The 15,956-nt window shown below is 35.4% G+C and overlaps 2 protein-coding genes and 1 long non-coding RNA gene across 23 annotated transcripts in view; 1 reads left to right on the top strand and 2 right to left on the bottom strand.

The window, feature by feature from the left end:
- Positions 1 to 7,385, bottom strand: part of LOC107627514 (2-isopropylmalate synthase 1, chloroplastic-like) — a 21,707-nt gene extending 14,322 nt beyond the window's left edge. The window contains exons 1-3 of the mRNA XM_021116968.1: positions 7,001 to 7,385; positions 5,823 to 6,091; positions 4,915 to 5,128 (exon numbers count right to left, since the gene is read on the bottom strand). Coding sequence (XP_020972627.1) covers positions 4,915 to 5,128; positions 5,823 to 6,091; positions 7,001 to 7,276 — 759 coding nt within the window. The 5' untranslated portion in view covers positions 7,277 to 7,385. The remainder of the gene's footprint in view (positions 1 to 4,914; positions 5,129 to 5,822; positions 6,092 to 7,000) is intronic.
- On the top strand, positions 7,991 to 8,326 carry LOC110268934. The gene is made up of 2 exons (XR_002357712.1): positions 7,991 to 8,038; positions 8,172 to 8,326. It is a non-coding gene; the product is annotated as an uncharacterized LOC110268934 (long non-coding RNA).
- LOC107625560 (glutathione S-transferase T1) lies at positions 8,106 to 15,671 on the bottom strand. Of its 21 annotated transcripts, XR_002357706.1 has the most exons (14): positions 15,108 to 15,671; positions 14,853 to 15,004; positions 14,724 to 14,774; positions 14,458 to 14,552; positions 13,535 to 13,627; positions 13,381 to 13,454; positions 11,167 to 11,200; positions 10,882 to 10,932; positions 10,558 to 10,730; positions 10,384 to 10,409; positions 9,264 to 9,305; positions 8,956 to 9,037; positions 8,663 to 8,824; positions 8,106 to 8,317 (listed from the first exon to the last, which is right to left on the bottom strand). XR_002357706.1 is itself a non-coding variant. In XM_021116063.1 (10 exons), exons 5-10 carry the CDS (start codon positions 13,600 to 13,602, stop codon positions 10,675 to 10,677), a joined length of 456 nt encoding a protein of 151 aa, XP_020971722.1. In that variant the 5' UTR covers positions 13,603 to 13,627; positions 14,458 to 14,552; positions 14,724 to 14,774; positions 14,853 to 15,004; positions 15,108 to 15,669; the 3' UTR covers positions 10,514 to 10,674. The 21 variants fall into 21 exon arrangements, 1 of the variants encoding a protein (XP_020971722.1); XR_002357705.1 differs by lacking the exon at positions 10,384 to 10,409; XR_002357701.1 differs by lacking the exon at positions 8,956 to 9,037 and having other exon boundaries at positions 8,127 to 8,317.

The following is a 15,956-nucleotide window of genomic DNA, read 5'->3' as shown; positions in this document are numbered from 1 at the left end:
ATTTAGTCCTCTTTTTTTTTTTATCTTGTTTAGCATTTATCGTCAACATCTTTTATTATAGTCATGTAGTGGCTATGCGAGTGAGTGGTTTTAGAGAGTGAAGACCGGGTGGATTGGCGGATCTCAAGCATGCATGGCTTCTTCCAAATAGCAAGGGGTGAAGAGCAAAGCTGTCTCCATTGCGGTGCCGATTTTCACTGCCACTATCAAAAACGGACATAAGAGGTTGCGCCCTTTTTCTTTGCAAAATTTGCCGTCGACTCCGGACTGACTTGGCGACACCAGCAAGCAACAAATCAGCGAATTAGAAGGGTTGTCAGTGGAGGGACACAGACAAACCGGGCAACAACTGGATAAGGACAAGCTAGTCTCAGGGGGATATGATGGTGGATCGTCATCATCTTGTTAGGGACTTCGACTAAGGTTGGTCCTTTTTACAATACAATTGTTTTATGGATTATTTAAATTTAAGCTTTCTATTTTGGAATATTAGAGGGGCCTCTAATAAATTGGCCCGAGTTCATAGTAAGGAGTTAGTGAATAAATTTCATCCTACTTTTTTCATTCTGTTTGAAACTCATATTCCTTTTCTAGAGGATGAAATCTTTTTGGAATAATCTAGGTTACCAGGGTGTTGGTATTGTTGAGGCTAATGGCCATAGTGGGGGTATCTGGGTTCTATGTTCTAATTCAAATATTTCTGTGAGAGTATTGGATGTAGTTGATCAATGTATCAGTTTTGAAATCACTATGGGCAATACTTCTAGTTAATGCAGTGCGGTGTATGCTAATCCGCATATACATCGACGTAAAAAACTGTGGGGTGACTTGATAAGGGTTGCTAATATAATCCACGGACCTTGGAAGGACCTTGGATTGTGTTAGGGGACTTTAATGATGTTCTGTTGCAGAGTGAAGTTAGAGGGAGGCAGTTTAGACTTGCCAAAGCAGAACAATTTGCGAAAACATTGGAGGATTGTGCGTTGTTTGATATGGGGGCTATTGGGAGAAGATTCACTTGGTACAGGAAGGTGAAAGGTGGGGTGCAGGTGGCTAAGAAGCTTGATAGAACAGTCATCAACCAGGACTGGCGACTAATGTTTCCGGAGGCTTATACTGAGGTGCTAGCGCGCCTTCACTCTGATCATTGCCCGTTGTTCACTAGGTGCAAAATGACAGAGAGGGCTACCAAAGGCCATCGTCCGTTCAGATTCCAGGCTGCATGGATGACTCATCCTCTTTTTAGGAATGTTGTTCATACAGGTTGGAATAAAGGAGCTCCGGATGTGGTCAAATGTTTGTTAGAGGTTCAAAAAGATGCAACTCACTTCAATAAAAAGGATTTTGGCAATATTTTTGTTAAAAAAAGGGAGTTGGAGAGGTTTTTGAATGACGTTTAGATTACTCTGGAGAGTTGGGAGGATCAACAGCTTAGGATCAAAGAGCTAGTTTTGCATCAGGAACTGAATGTTGTCCTTCTTCAAGAAGAGCTGTTGTGGTATCAAAAATCTAAAGAACAATGGGTGAGATGTGGAGACAGAAATACAAAAAATTTTCATCTGCAGACGGTTATCAGCAGAAAGAGGAACAAAATTCATGGGTTGTTTTTGGAGGATGGGTCTTGGGCCACGGAGACTTCGACCCTAGAAATGACGGCAAATTCTCTCTTTCAAAAACTCTTTTCTACAAGGGAGGATATTGACCTAGACGTTATAGGGCCTTTTCCTTGCCCGTCTCTTAGTATTGAGGCTTGTCAAAAGCTAGTGGAACCAGTGACGTCTGAAGAGGTTTAAAGAGCTGTGATGTCCATGAGTTCGTTTAAAGCCCTAGGGCCAGATGGATTTCAAGCAATTTTCTATAAAGAGTTATGAGACTCTCTTAGCAATGATGTGCGTGGACTGGTCAAGCGAGCCTTTGAAGGTGAGCCAATGAATGCGGCTATTTTCGATACTCTCGTTGTTCTAATTCCTAAAGTGGAAGTTCCCTCTTCCTTACGGGAGTTTCGGCCTATTAGCTTATGTAATGTAATTTATAAAATTATCACAAAAGTTCTAGTTAACAGGTTCAGACCTTTTCTGTCGAAGATCATTGGTCCTTTGCAAGGAGGGTTCATTCCAGGAAGAGGAACCACAGAGAATATTATCATTGCTCAAGAGATTATGCACTTCATGAGGAACACCAAGTCTCAAAAAGGTACCATGGCGTTCAAGATTGATTCTAGAAAAAGCTTATGACAGGATAGACTGGAGTTTTTTTTGGAAGCTATTTTGGTCCGATTTGGATTTCCAAAGGCTACCATTAATCTTATATTGAATTGTGTGACTTTCTCTTTGTTGGTAGTTTTGTGGAATGAGAATAGGCTCCAAAATTTTAATCCAAAGAGAGGGTTGAGGTAAGGAGATCCCATGTCTCCTTATCTATTTGTACTCTGTTTGAAAATGCTTGCCTGCTTTATCTCTCATAGAGTTTCCCAAGGTTTGTGGAACCCGGTAGCGGTTTCTAGGAACGGACCATGACTCTCTCATTTGATGTTTGCAGATGATCTTTTGCTTTTCTGTAAGGCATCGAAAGCTCAAGTAATAGAGGTTATGCATTGCCTGGACTTGTTTTCTAGAGCGTCAGGTTTGAAGATAAATCTTCATAAGTCAAAGGCCCAGTGTTCCAAGGGGGTGTCGGAGAGGAGAAAAGAGGTTCTCTCAGGGGTCTCTAATATCCGGTTTTGCAATGGTTTGGGTAAATACCTGGGAATCAACATTGGTCATGCCAGAGCTTCCAGGAAGATGGCTCAGGAGGTTATTGAAAAAATTTCGAAGAAGCTCTCCAGTTGGAAAGGATGCTTGCTGAATAAAGCAGGGAGGCTTTGTCTTGTTAAATCGGTTATGGCCTCTATCCTGGTTTATAAAATGCAAATTTCTCTTCTTTGGAAGTATGCATGTAATAAAATTGATTCTTTGATGAGACAGTTCTTGTGGAAAGGCCAAGCGACCGGCAAAGGGCTGCCTCTGGTTAGGTGGGAGGTCGCCATAACTCCTAAAAGGGCAGGAGGATTGGGTATTAGGGATACTTCCTGTGCTAACGTGGTACTTCTTAAAAAGTTGGTATGGGATTGTCTAAATAATAGTGAGAAGTTGTGGGTGCAGGTTCTGAAGCATAAATATCTCAGGAATCAATCTGGTATGAACGAAAACAGTAGAAATTCTTCATCGGCTACCTGGAAAAACATTGTTAGTGCCTATGAGCATCTCAAGGAAGGGATTCATTGGAATATTGGAGATGTCCACAAATTAGTTTGGTATGATGAGTGGACTCATTTTGTTAAGCTTTGCAATCTTGTTCCTTATGTATATATTTTTAAATCAGATATCATAGTGGCTGACTTGTGGAAAGGGGTGTCTTGGGAGGTAGATAGTCTTACCACGCCTATTCCACATGAGATTAAGCAGTTTATTTGTAGTATGAGATATCCTAGTTCGACTGAGTTGGAGCCACAGTGGGAGTGGTGGCCTGCAGCAACAAAAAAGTATAGTGCAAGGGAGGGTTATAGATGGTTATTAGAGAAAACATTAAATTGGAATGCCAATAGTAACTGGAACTGGTTGTGGAATACAAACATTTCGGAGAAGTTCAAATTTACTATGTGGCTTGGCTTACATGATGCTCTACCAACTGAGACCTTTCGATTCAAGCGGCATTTAGCTTCTTCAGATATGTATAAGAGATGTAACAAGGCGCAAGAGACTATGGAGCATTGCCTTAGAGACTGTGAACGATCAAAGGCAATTTGGCATATGTTGGATCCTAGTATCCTGGTCTTGAAGAGTGGTTTCAGAAGGCCTTGGCTAATAATGAGGGGTCTTTTGGTGTAGGACTTTGGTGGGTATGGAGACATAAGTGCAATGACATACTCAATACTGACAACCCTTAGACAGACCACAAGGTTGTTGCCTTGGCCAGAATTACCGCCAAATACTTACAAGTTTACAAGAATCGAAACAATGCCTTTAGGTCTCTCTGAAATTGCCTGTGTTGGGAACCACCGGTAGGCAACATTTTTAAAGTCAATTGTGATGCAAGCTTGTATCTGGATTCAAATTTAGCGGAATTTGGGTGTATTATTAGAGATTCTAAGGGATATTGGATCTCGGGTTGCTCTGGAAGCATTCCCCCCTGGTCTATCATCAGATGTGAATTATTTGCTGCTTAGAGGGGGATGATTTTAGCTTGGGATTGCGGTTTGAGGGATATTATATGTGAAATGGATTGCCTTGACATTCTGCCCATCATGCATGAGCTTACATGTGGGTATTCATCTGAAGTAACAAATTTGGTTCACAAGATTCATGAGCTTTTATCTCGTCCTTGGCTTGTTCACGTTGAGTGGGTGTCCTGAGAAGCAAATAGAGTTGCGAATTGGATGACTAGATATGGTGCCAAGAGTAACTCTAATCATGTTATTTGGTCTGAGCCTTGTGTTGATCTCCAGCAAATCATTTGCTCGGATATAGGATAGTGTTTATTTTGTTTCTTTCCATGTTTAGACACACACAAAAAAGTATAAGAAGAGTTTTACAAATACTAATTAATTTGGACTTAAATCATTTGTTTATATATTTGGAAAGGATGTAAGTATGTTAAATTTGTCAACGAGTTATAGTTCAAATGGCATAGTTTTGCATCCTTACTTGATCTCGAGTTTAAGTATCACTCCTAATTTAAAAAAAAAAAAGAAAGAAGTATGTTGAATTTTGAAAACCATATTTTTTACATTAAAATACGACAACATTTCCAAAATTACCTAAAATAGACTTTTTATTTATTTATTTTGTAATATCAATATATACAAAAATTTTGAAAAGTCAAAAACTTATTTAAAACTAACTAGATTAATATTTGTTATATATGCATGGTTATTACCATTATTGTGTTAGCAACAGCTAGTCCAAGATCATTGTGACAATGTGTTACAATAACAACATTTTCAATTCCATGAGTATTAGTTTTTATATCTGCAATTAATTTTCCAAATTCCCATGGCATTGCTATACCAACGGTGTCAGGTATGTCAATAGTTGTTGCTCCAGCTTTTATAACTTCTCCAAGAATTTCATAAAGGAACTCCTTCTCTGATCTGATTACATAACAATTGAATTAATAATTCATATTAAAATATCTAAAAGAAAATTCACTTCAATAATACCCAATTTGTTATGTCCACCGCCTTTTATTAATTTTTATTAATCTTCTTCAAAGTTAGGTGGTAGTAATAATGTTGAGAGAAGAGTGAAGAAATCTTCTACAGCAAATAACAAATACTTGCACCTACAATTTCCAGAAGGGGGCATGGTTAAAGCACAGTGGACACAACCTAATATTTGAAAAATGGAAAAAAGTTGCAACCATTATTAATTAATTATGCATTTAGATAACAATTCTTAATTACTGCAAATGTTGGCTACCTAGCAACACTTATCAAGAGAAGATGCATCTAAACACAAGAATTTAGATGTATACGGTTTAAATGGATCATAGCTTTTTTTTTTTCCTTCTTTCCCCAAAAGATACGTGTATAGAACTGGAATTTCCAACATTTTCTTTTATTTAGATTTACGTGTTTTTTTTCTTTTATTTGGACTTTTCTTCATTTTGTTTCCAAGATAATAAATCCTGATATGATATCCAACGGATATATGGCTACAAAAACATGGTGCACTGTTAGTTGGTGAAAGAAACCTTAGCATCAAGAACGGAAGCAGGAAACAAGAACCATAAATAATTTAAAAAGCAATAAAATAATTAATTAAAATAAAAAATAATAATTAAACCTGGCAGCATCTTCAGGAACAAATTGGACATCATCACAGCCCAAAGACCGTGCAAACATGACCATTCTGCATGCAATATCAAGAACCTCTTCCTTCGTCTTCTTAAGCTTGTGCTTCATGTGGATCTCGCTAGTGGCGATGAACGTGCTGATCCTTGGCCTCTTTGCGCCCTTTACGGCTTCCCAAACTATTTCTATGTCCTTCTCATTGCATCTCGCAACACCGGCGATGACAGGCACGTACCCATCATCATCAACGTTGCTTCCTACCTACATGTTTTTGAACAATTACTAATGAATATTGAATATTTTCTTTTAATTTTCTGTTCATTTTTAGGTACGAATTCGAAAAAAATAATAATAATGGTGGACAACAAGTAATCATATTGTTCCCTTTAATTTGGATCTGAAGCCTGCACATATATACCACGCACTTTCATATATAATTTTTTTTAACATTTTCTATCTTTTATATTAAAAGTAATTCATAAGATATGGAAAAAATAAAAAATATATCTAAAATTTCTTAAACATTGTACAAGTATTTTTTAATTTTTCTAAATCTTTTAAAACTTAAAAATTTAGTATAATATATTAATAATGTCATAATTAACTGTTTCTTCTAAATATTTAAATTATTAATTGAAATTATATGAATGATTTCATAAAAAAAAATAGAATATTTACTGTATTGGTTATCGTATCAGTCATTATAATATACAGCGCGTATCTATGAAATTAACTAAATTTTTATGTTAAGAATAAGGTTGGACACAGATCCGTGATAGTATTTAGGTGTGTCCAAACATTTTTTAGTTTTTATTAACACGCATGTCTGATAAGTGAAGTGTCAGATGAACGTCGATGAGTGTCCTATCCGACACTTGATATGACAACTCATCTTCGTAGAGACAAATCGTAAGTAGTCTCGGTACCTAACCGTATTAATTCAACCATTAAAAAACTAATAATAAATATTAAATATTTTTTATTTATTTTGTTAAAATTAAATTCTTTTTAAATTGTTTGAAAAAACTGAATTAAAATGTAGAGTTTTGTGTTTATTAAAATTTAAATAATAAATTATCATTATTATTATTTATTAATTAAAAAATTGAAAAAAATGAATACTAAATTACTAATGGTTCCTTGGAGATGTTTCTTATAATTATTTCCTACCTCTTGTGCTATCATCTTTACGGCAGCAAAGTCATCCTTGGACGAACAGGGAAACCCTGCTTCAATAACGTCCACGCCAAGCTTCGCAAGCTGGCGGGCGATGTTGAGCTTCTGATGGGGAGTCATAGCGGCGCCGGGGGACTGTTCGCCGTCACGGAGGGTGGTGTCGAGGATGCGGACATAATTAGGATCAGGAATGTGATTGGGTTTGTAGTGTGGGCGCATTTGATTACCACTATTGTTTCCCGTTTCAGAAGAAAAAGATATGCATGCCATGATTGTGTATTTTACTATTTTTCTTCAAGAATGAATGAAATCAAATACACACAAACATATCATGTATATATATATGTGGGCAGCAAGAGCTGATAGCTGCTCTTACGAATACGTGCTTCGCGTGCTAATATAATTTATGAAGATATTTGGCTGAGTTACGTGTTATAATTTTGTTTTTAATGTTCAATGATGTTTTAATAAGTGTTTGTTTTGATTGGTATTTACCAAAGTGAAGTTTAAATATATTTAATTTTATAGTTATAAAATTACTTATTTAATCATTTTAAGTATTAGATAAAGACAAATAAATACACAATTAGAAAATGGATTAATACAGACAGATTTATAGACAGATTTAGTCTTTATTACAGACGGATTTTTGGTTACCGACGGATTTTGTCTCTCTGTAAAAGCCTCGTCGGAAATTATTTACCGATGGATTTTTTTTCCGTCAGAAAATTACAGACGGATTTTTACCAGTTACCGACGGATTTTTCCTCTGTAAATTTTCTATCCATTTCCCAACGACGACGCACTTTTAGACGAATTTTTCGACGGATTTTTTATCTGTAATTACAGACGGATTTTTCGTCTGTAATTTGAACTTTGGAAAATCATCTTACACTCTGATTACAGACAGAAAATCCGTCTGTAAATCCGTCAGTAAGATAAAATATAATTTTTTTTTATTTTTCTAATTACAAAATAAACTTATTTTCATACAAAATAAATATAAATTTAATACAAATTTTTATCTAATTTGTATTCGAATATTTATAATATTTCAAAAAATAAACAAATTCATCGTATTATAAAACTAAGAAAATTATTATAAACAAACAAATCAATATAATTCAAAATATAAACAAAGTGTATTATCAACTATAATCCTCAGTATATTGTTCAACCATACTAAATTTTACACAATTTTATCTAATTTTAAACAAAGTGATCGACTTCACTGTTGCCCATGTCATTCTCTGTAGGAAGTCCCACAGCAGTACCATGAGCCCTCACCAATCTCCACCTTTCAGGTGCACCCTACAACAAAAAAACCAACCAACCCCACCATTCATTTCTATTTCTATCTCATCAATAATCATACAAATCCAACACATTCAATAACACTGGAATTTCCAACTAAATAAACTTCAAATCAAGAGAAGGCCTCTCACCTACCAATGACAAGGTAACAAAAACCTAGGAATCATAACAATACATGAGCATCAAGTGAATCAAGCAAACATATACACCCTGAAAATGGGGACCAATCTTAGATCTTATCATTATATGAATGAATATATCATAATATATGCAAAAAGAAAAAGATTTCAGATTCCACAAAAGGGTGCATATACTATGTAGTATCTATATCTATATATCTACCTTTTTGAGGGAATTCATGGTTGGAGTTTCAGCAGTGTGGATACAGTTGTATTGATCAGCGTTGGCCTCACCCCATCCATCCAAAACCACCACAGCAACTAGCTTTAATTTCCCTTTGGGTGATCAGCCAATTTCCACTTGGCATCTGTGCTTCCCATATTCCTAACACAATAAAAAGAAATCAAATTTTTTTCATTCTCTCTTTAAATTTCAGATCCAAATCAAATAAAATCAATCCAAAAAATTTCAGAAACCACCAGTAACATTAAGCTGCAAAAAATTTGGAAGTTTACCATATAGCCTCTATAAACAGCCTGGATCTTAGATGCCACGGCATGTTGGTTCCTTAAAGTTTTCAATGATAAAGCATTCATCCTATCAATATTTAACTATATCAATGTTTTCAATGCAATACAAGCAACAACACAACACAAGTAATATTTCATTTATCATACACGTTATTTTTTGGTAACTAATTATTTTTTGATACACGTTAACATGATTGTTGTTCTGAATATAAGAGATACTAGCCACAGTATCCTAGAAAATGAGAATGATGATAATAATTATAAAGAGAAATTTAATTAAGTTTAGTGTTTACCTACAACAGTCTTAAGCCGCCAGTTACACTTTGAAGATGATCCTAAAAAGTAAAAGATCAATGACTTAGACGTGGTAAAATTAAAGACAAGATTAATACTTAGATAAGATAATACATAATAATCTTGTGAAATGCATATAGCTATGCAGTTCAAACACTTTATCAATTAGTAATATGGAAGTAGCAGTGTTAGTGGTTCTATATATATAAAACCTTTCAGTTTAAGATTATACCTCCTTTTGCTAAAAGCCTGTGATAGAGTTGAATTTAACGATATTTGAATCAATGGAGATTATGAGTACATGAATGAAGCAAAGAAATAGGCTTGTAGTGTTTCTATTTGTGGTATGAGTTGCACTTTTATAATTATGGTGGAAGACACATCATCAGCTTATGATTTTGAGACAAGAAACTTAGCATGACTAATGCACTAGCAAAAATTTGTGGTAACCATCACATTTTTACAATTATATGTAAATACGATATCACATAATTAGAAAAATAAATATATCTAGAAAGCTAATTTAGTGATAGTGATTTTTAGTTATAATATAAGTATGCCTATGATAAAAGGTTAATCAAAATATAATAACATAACTTACTAATATATTATTTCTCCTCCTATTAATATTGCTTAAGTTTTATCAAACAAACAATAATTTATTACAATGTAAACCTATAACTTAAACAGCTATTTTCAATTAGAGGTAGTAGTTATATAAGACTAAGACTTTTAAGATATCTAAACACTTCTATTATATATACATTTTACATTTAGATTTTATTCCATTTCTACTCCACCTTGTTGTCATTTCTCTAATTTTAAATCCTTATTTTATTGAGGGAACTAATGGTTGCAATAATACATTAGCCAAACAAGAGAGAAAACAAAGTCAGAGATTCATATAACTCATCTAAAAGAAAACAACGTGGCAATAAGTAAGAGCAGCAAGCAAAGACAAGTTAGAGTAATATAATATTAAGCAGCAGCCAAGAAAAGAAGCACATGTTCCTAACTTGATCCACTCATCTTCAGATCCAATCATACACAATAATACTTTATTTCAATATAAACAAAGAATAAAATTAAAGAAAGAAAGAAATGAAAGGACACACATACATTCTTGAATCATGCATGTATATACACTGAAAAATCAAAACACATAACATAATTAAGGATAGAGAATTAAGGCCACAAACTAAAAAGAAAAGAAGAGCAGTGGTGTAGTGAAGTGATCTGAAAAATAATAAGGTAAATAGTGAAAGCAGTTAGAAGTAGATGGAAAGTGCAAACCTTGTAGTTTACGGCATGTATTTGATATTATTATTATTATTGAAGCCGTGCATATATTTCATTGTAACTGCTCTATGGCCTTAGATAGCTTTTAATGCATATAACTGTGAAATCCAATCACTTCAAACCTTCTCCAAAATTCTCTCTCTCTTCTCTCCTTAATTCAGCACCTTCTAGCACCACAGAGAAAGATAATAAATATTAACAACAACAACAATAATAATATAATATAGTACTGTAACCGTGTAAGCTTATAACCATAGAGTATGCTATATAGAAAAAGAAGAAGAAGAAGAAGGGCTTTAATTAAGTAAGTAATTGTACTTGTACTTGTTCCTAACTTGGAGAAGAGCAAAGAGACAGTCGTTGAATCTGCTGCAAATATTGCCAAAATAAAAGTGTAAGAAAATAAAAGAATGCAAAAATTAATAGTTTCCCATGAAACATATCCAATATAGATAAACAGAATCAAAAGAGTGGCTGTTAGTGGTTGAAAAAAAGCAAATGAAAGAACCAGAGTTCTACTTAGAAAAAACGCAGCGTGGAATGAATGATGCAAGAAAGAAACCCTTGGGAGAAGAAATTGAACAAAAACAAGTAGTGACATACCAGGTGAGTAGGGTTGAGTTTGGATTTCACATATCTGTGGAGTCATAAGAAAATTGTTGTGATTAAATAAGTGAAAAGGGGATAATACCAACCAATGATCAGCAATACCAGGAAAGGCAGAAGCAAGATAGATAAGAATTGCGTGACTGCCAAGAAGAAAAGAACACGTCTAATTGAAGTTCAAATTCATGGAAATGATTGATAAAAATGAAATTGAAATAAGAAGGAAATACCTCTCGAATTGCTTGAACCTTCCATCAACAATAGCAGGGAGTTTCTTGAAAGGGTTGATAGTTGATAGCATGGTTGTCAAACTCGCGAGTTAACTCGTAAACTCGTACGAGTTTACGATTTTAGGTAGTGGAATCGAGTTGAATCGGACACAAACTCGTTTCTGGGTAGACTCGGCTAGACTCGGACAGAATCGCTCAAACTCGCGAGTTTGCTAGCGAGTCAGCGAGTTTGAATTCGGTGCCCATTTTCGCCAAAACGGCGTCGTTTTGGGCCCAAAAAAAAAACCTACAGCTAACCACTAACCCACCCAGACCCGGTAAGAGTGTAAGTGTGTAACCCTAATTTCGAAACCCTCACACTCCACCAGCACCAAGCCATCAGCCCATCACTGCTCACTGCCTCGCCCTCACTCTCTTCTTCTTCTCCAACGTCGGTGAATCGCCACCATCTACCGGCACCGTCATCTGCGCCGCCACGCAGAGGCCGAACGCCGGACGGATCCTCATCCCTCACCTGTCGCCTCGCCTCATCCCTCATCTCTCATCCAATGCAGAGTCGCAGAGCCAGAGCCCACCAGCCACCACCACGCAGTGAAGGTTCCTCATTTACTCGTCGACACCAGCCCACCACCACGCAGAGGCCACGCAGAGTCGCAGAGCCCACCACCACGCAGTGAAGGTTCACCGCCCCTGTTCTACCATCGTAGGTCGTTGCACTCCTCCTTGTTCTGCTTCACTGCGTTTGCCTCACCTCCCCTGTTTGTCGCCATTGTTCTTCACTGCCGATCTGCTTCAATTCTGCCCTGTTCTCCAAGGTAATTTTTTTTAAACAAATTCAAATATTAACAATCTTGGTATCAATTCTGCAATGTTGTTCTGAATTGTTGATGTTAACTTTTTAAATTTTTTTAGTTTAGTTTAAATCCTACACAGAATTGGTTAATGAGATTTGATATGTTGAAAAAAAATTAAACTAATGCTGCTTCATTTTATTTTTATAACAACAAGTATATGAGATCTGATATTGTTATTGAATTTTACTTGGTTATTTTTTCTTCAGTGCTCTGTTTTCTTAGCTTAAAGGACAAATTCCAGTGAAGATTGTAGTTTGTTTGTCGACTGTGGAATGAAAATATGTCCTAGAATTCATGTTATTATTATTACGAGGGTATAAACTATAGTGAATTAAAGTAGATTGAGGGAGGAATAATGAAATGTATTTGCTTATTTAACCTTTGCTTATTTTGAATCAAATATTGGCCTCAGAATTATTCCTAAGCATTGATTCCTAATGAGTATTGCTTTGAACTTTGCAGGTTGCAATGACACATCCAATGGCTGTAACTAACTGCAACATCGACATGGAAAGTTTAATTTCTGACCAGAACAGAAGCATTGCTACACTTGCTATTACCACTCTTTTAAAGACAGGAAATGAATCAAGTGTAGAAGGTCTTATGAAGCATATTACAAATTTCATGTCTGATATTGCTGATGAATTCAAAATTGTTGTTGTAGAAGCAATAAGATCATTGTGCTTAAAGTTCCCTTTAAAAAAATTGTTTTCTTTTGTGTTTTGGTTGTGTCTTATGAAGCTTTGATTGTGTGATTGTGTGTTTTATGTTGAACTAGATACATACTTGTGAAGGATTTAAATGTGTGATCTAGAGTACTTGTTGTAACTTGCAATTGTAGTATTATGTTAATTTATATGTTTTGTTGTTTAAATTGTTAAGTTTGAATGTCTATATCTGAGTAAATATATATATTATACATGATATATATATTTTTTTATAAAAAATGTATAACAGGTAAACTCGTACGAGTCTACGAGTCGAGTTTACGAGTCGAGTCTACGTCAGCTCCACGAGTTTACCTAGACTCGCGAGTTTGACAACCTTGGTTGATAGAGACAGATTATGGAGGCTTAATTAAAGAGGTAGATAAGTGTCTTCGGAAGCATAGTAATTGTAACGATTACCTGCAAATTCGGGAGATAACTGCTGTCTTTTGGAGATTTCAACTTTAATCTCGTCGAATTCTATTCCATTAACTCTATTGAGAAATTAAGCATTAGCAGTAGTAGTAGCAGAATTCAAATTCCAGAAAAGAAATACAACGTTGAATTGAATTACTTGCAGAAGATAAGAACGGCACGAGATGGCTGGGACATGCGGTCCGCATACACCTTCACCTTCAACATCTTTTCCTTTTTGCTTTCTTTCTATCTACGCCTCAACACCAAAAATTGAAAAACCATGAGGAAAAAAGTTTCAATAACAAATTTTAAATCAAACTAATTACTAAAATCAGAAAAAAAAAAAATAAATCTAACTAAACCTAATCTAACTAAAATCAGAAAAAAAAACAACTTAGGGAATGAGAGCAAATAAACCAAAAGATCACAGAGAGAGTAAAATACTAAAATACAAGCTCTATCAAGCTTATCATCAAAACCATGCAAACAAAACAACCATGCATATGAACAAGGATTTAAGTTTAGAGATCCATTATACACATTCTCATCTAAATGGACTGCTGAAAGAAATGGAACTACAAAGCATCCTTTTGGAATAACAAAATCTACTCAAACATGTAAATAACATAGTATTAGTACATGCTTATCATATAATAATATTATGGTCTCTTTTGAGCATGATAATTAACAAGAAAAATCTACTCAAACATGTAAATCAACATCATCTCACATTCTCACAGTTGAAACTTAAACTCCATATAAGAGTTCAGAAGAGAAGATATTCTAAAAATATTGCTTTTAACAACAACTAAAGCATATATGATCAAGTTAAAGTTCCTAGTCAACAGATTTCCCAATGAAACAATACAAATCAAAGAGTTTTATACATGTTCAATAAAAGAATTTTAGCAAGCCTCGAAAAGAACTAGCAAAAATGGCAAAGAACTACAAACAAGACTCATTAGATTATAAATTGTGAATCTAACACATTGAGCACAACTACAGGGACAACTATTAACACTGAGTAACCTATCAGATCAAAATAATGTTAGGCAATGTCCTGTAATAAAAAATGACTACCTTATCAAACTACAGTTAGGGAAGATGTGCAGAATCCTTCTGAGGTAGGCAATTCCACTCTGAACTGCAAGGAAGCCATCATGCCCATTTTTCACCTGTGAAAACCATACCATTTTTTACAAAAGATTGCAGGAAAAATGCCTCTTTACATGAGGCAATTCACGAGTTTAAAGCTTCCATTTCACAAAGATTGCAGGAAAAATGCCTCTGGAACATAACTAAATCTATTCACAAAAATTGATTTGATAAAAAATAAAAAATATTACATAATCCATCTGGAACATCAACTGTAGAAAATTATCCATCTGGAACATCAACTGTAGAAAAACACACAAGTCATTTAACTCTTGAACACTACAATAATTAAGCAGCACAATAAATTATATGAAATTCACCTCTTTTACACTTTCTCCACTCTTCATAGAGAGCGGTAACAAGAAAGTCAGACCAAATACCTCTAGCCTCCTCCATAAGAGCAGAAGCACAACTATTAGGCACCTCTCCACAAGATCCCTACTCCTTGAATAGTTGCCACTTCAATTTTGACCTAAACATCAAGACTGAAATCATGACCAATAGATAATAAGAAATCACAAGTTGATATCAATTCTGAAGGAAGAAAATGGAATCGAGAAAAAGAAAAGGCTTACAGCGACGATATCAGGGTCACACCAGGGAAGCTGGTCTTTGCCAGAGAAGAAGTTACCAACGGAGTCAACTATCGTTCCCAGCTTCGCTTCAAGCTTCGCCATTCAACAAGAGCATAGGAGCATCGCCAATGGCTCTCCAATGAACAACCACTGCCGCAAAACCAAAACCCTAGCTCACGCACCCTATCAGTTCGAACAGGGGGAAAAAGAGAGGTGGAACCGATTTTGGTCGCCACGGAGTTAGGGCTTGCGCGAAGGTATGCGAGCCAAAACTGAGGGGGATAAAAGGAGAGAGAGAGGCGCGGCAGCGGTGGAGCTTGAGCTTGCTTTGTTCTGCGAACAAGAAAGACACGGAGCTTGCTTTGTTTAAAAAAGAGGAGAAGCAGGAGAAGGTAGCTCCGGCGGTTAGGGTGGCCGGCGGTGGAGCTGTAGGCGAGGAATGGAGAAAAAGGAGCTCGTGCGCGACGGAGAGAAGAAGGAGCGATTTGAAGTTTTTTTTTTTTGGTCAAGGATTTGAAGTTAAACCGCTAGGTTTCTTTGATTTGTGTATTGTAAATGGAGTTCGGGCATATGCTAGGTTCAACTAAAAATTATCGACGGAAAATAATTTAATAAAATGCAGCATTTTTTCTATTTAATTACAGACGAATTTTCTGTCTGTAATCATTTTTCACGGAAAAAAAATTAATTTTTTCAACGGAATTATCGACGGATTCTCTTTTCCGTCTGTAATTTATACTAATTCATTTTTTTATTTTCCGACAAAAAATCCCTCTAAAATTTCCTCTGTATTTTCGTGGGATAAAATCCGTCGAAAATATCCGTCTGTAATAACTAGTTTTCTAGTAG

This window comes from Arachis ipaensis, chromosome B02, assembly GCF_000816755.2.
Source record: "Arachis ipaensis cultivar K30076 chromosome B02, Araip1.1, whole genome shotgun sequence".
Taxonomy (NCBI): Eukaryota; Viridiplantae; Streptophyta; class Magnoliopsida; order Fabales; family Fabaceae; genus Arachis; species Arachis ipaensis.
This window is presented reverse-complemented; position numbering and strand designations above follow the sequence as displayed.

Coding starts and splice junctions, on each gene's coding strand:
- LOC107625560 (XM_021116063.1), bottom strand. CDS start 13,602: ATGTTGAAGGTGAAGGTGTATGCGGACCGCATGTCCCAGCCATCTCGT. Junction 11,461..13,380: donor GTTATCTCCCGAATTTGCAG/GTAATCGTTACA, acceptor CCATGCTATCAA/CTATCAACCCTTTCAAGAAA. Junction 10,933..11,166: donor AACTCAACCCTACTCACCTG/GTATGTCACTAC, acceptor CAATATTTGCAG/CAGATTCAACGACTGTCTCT.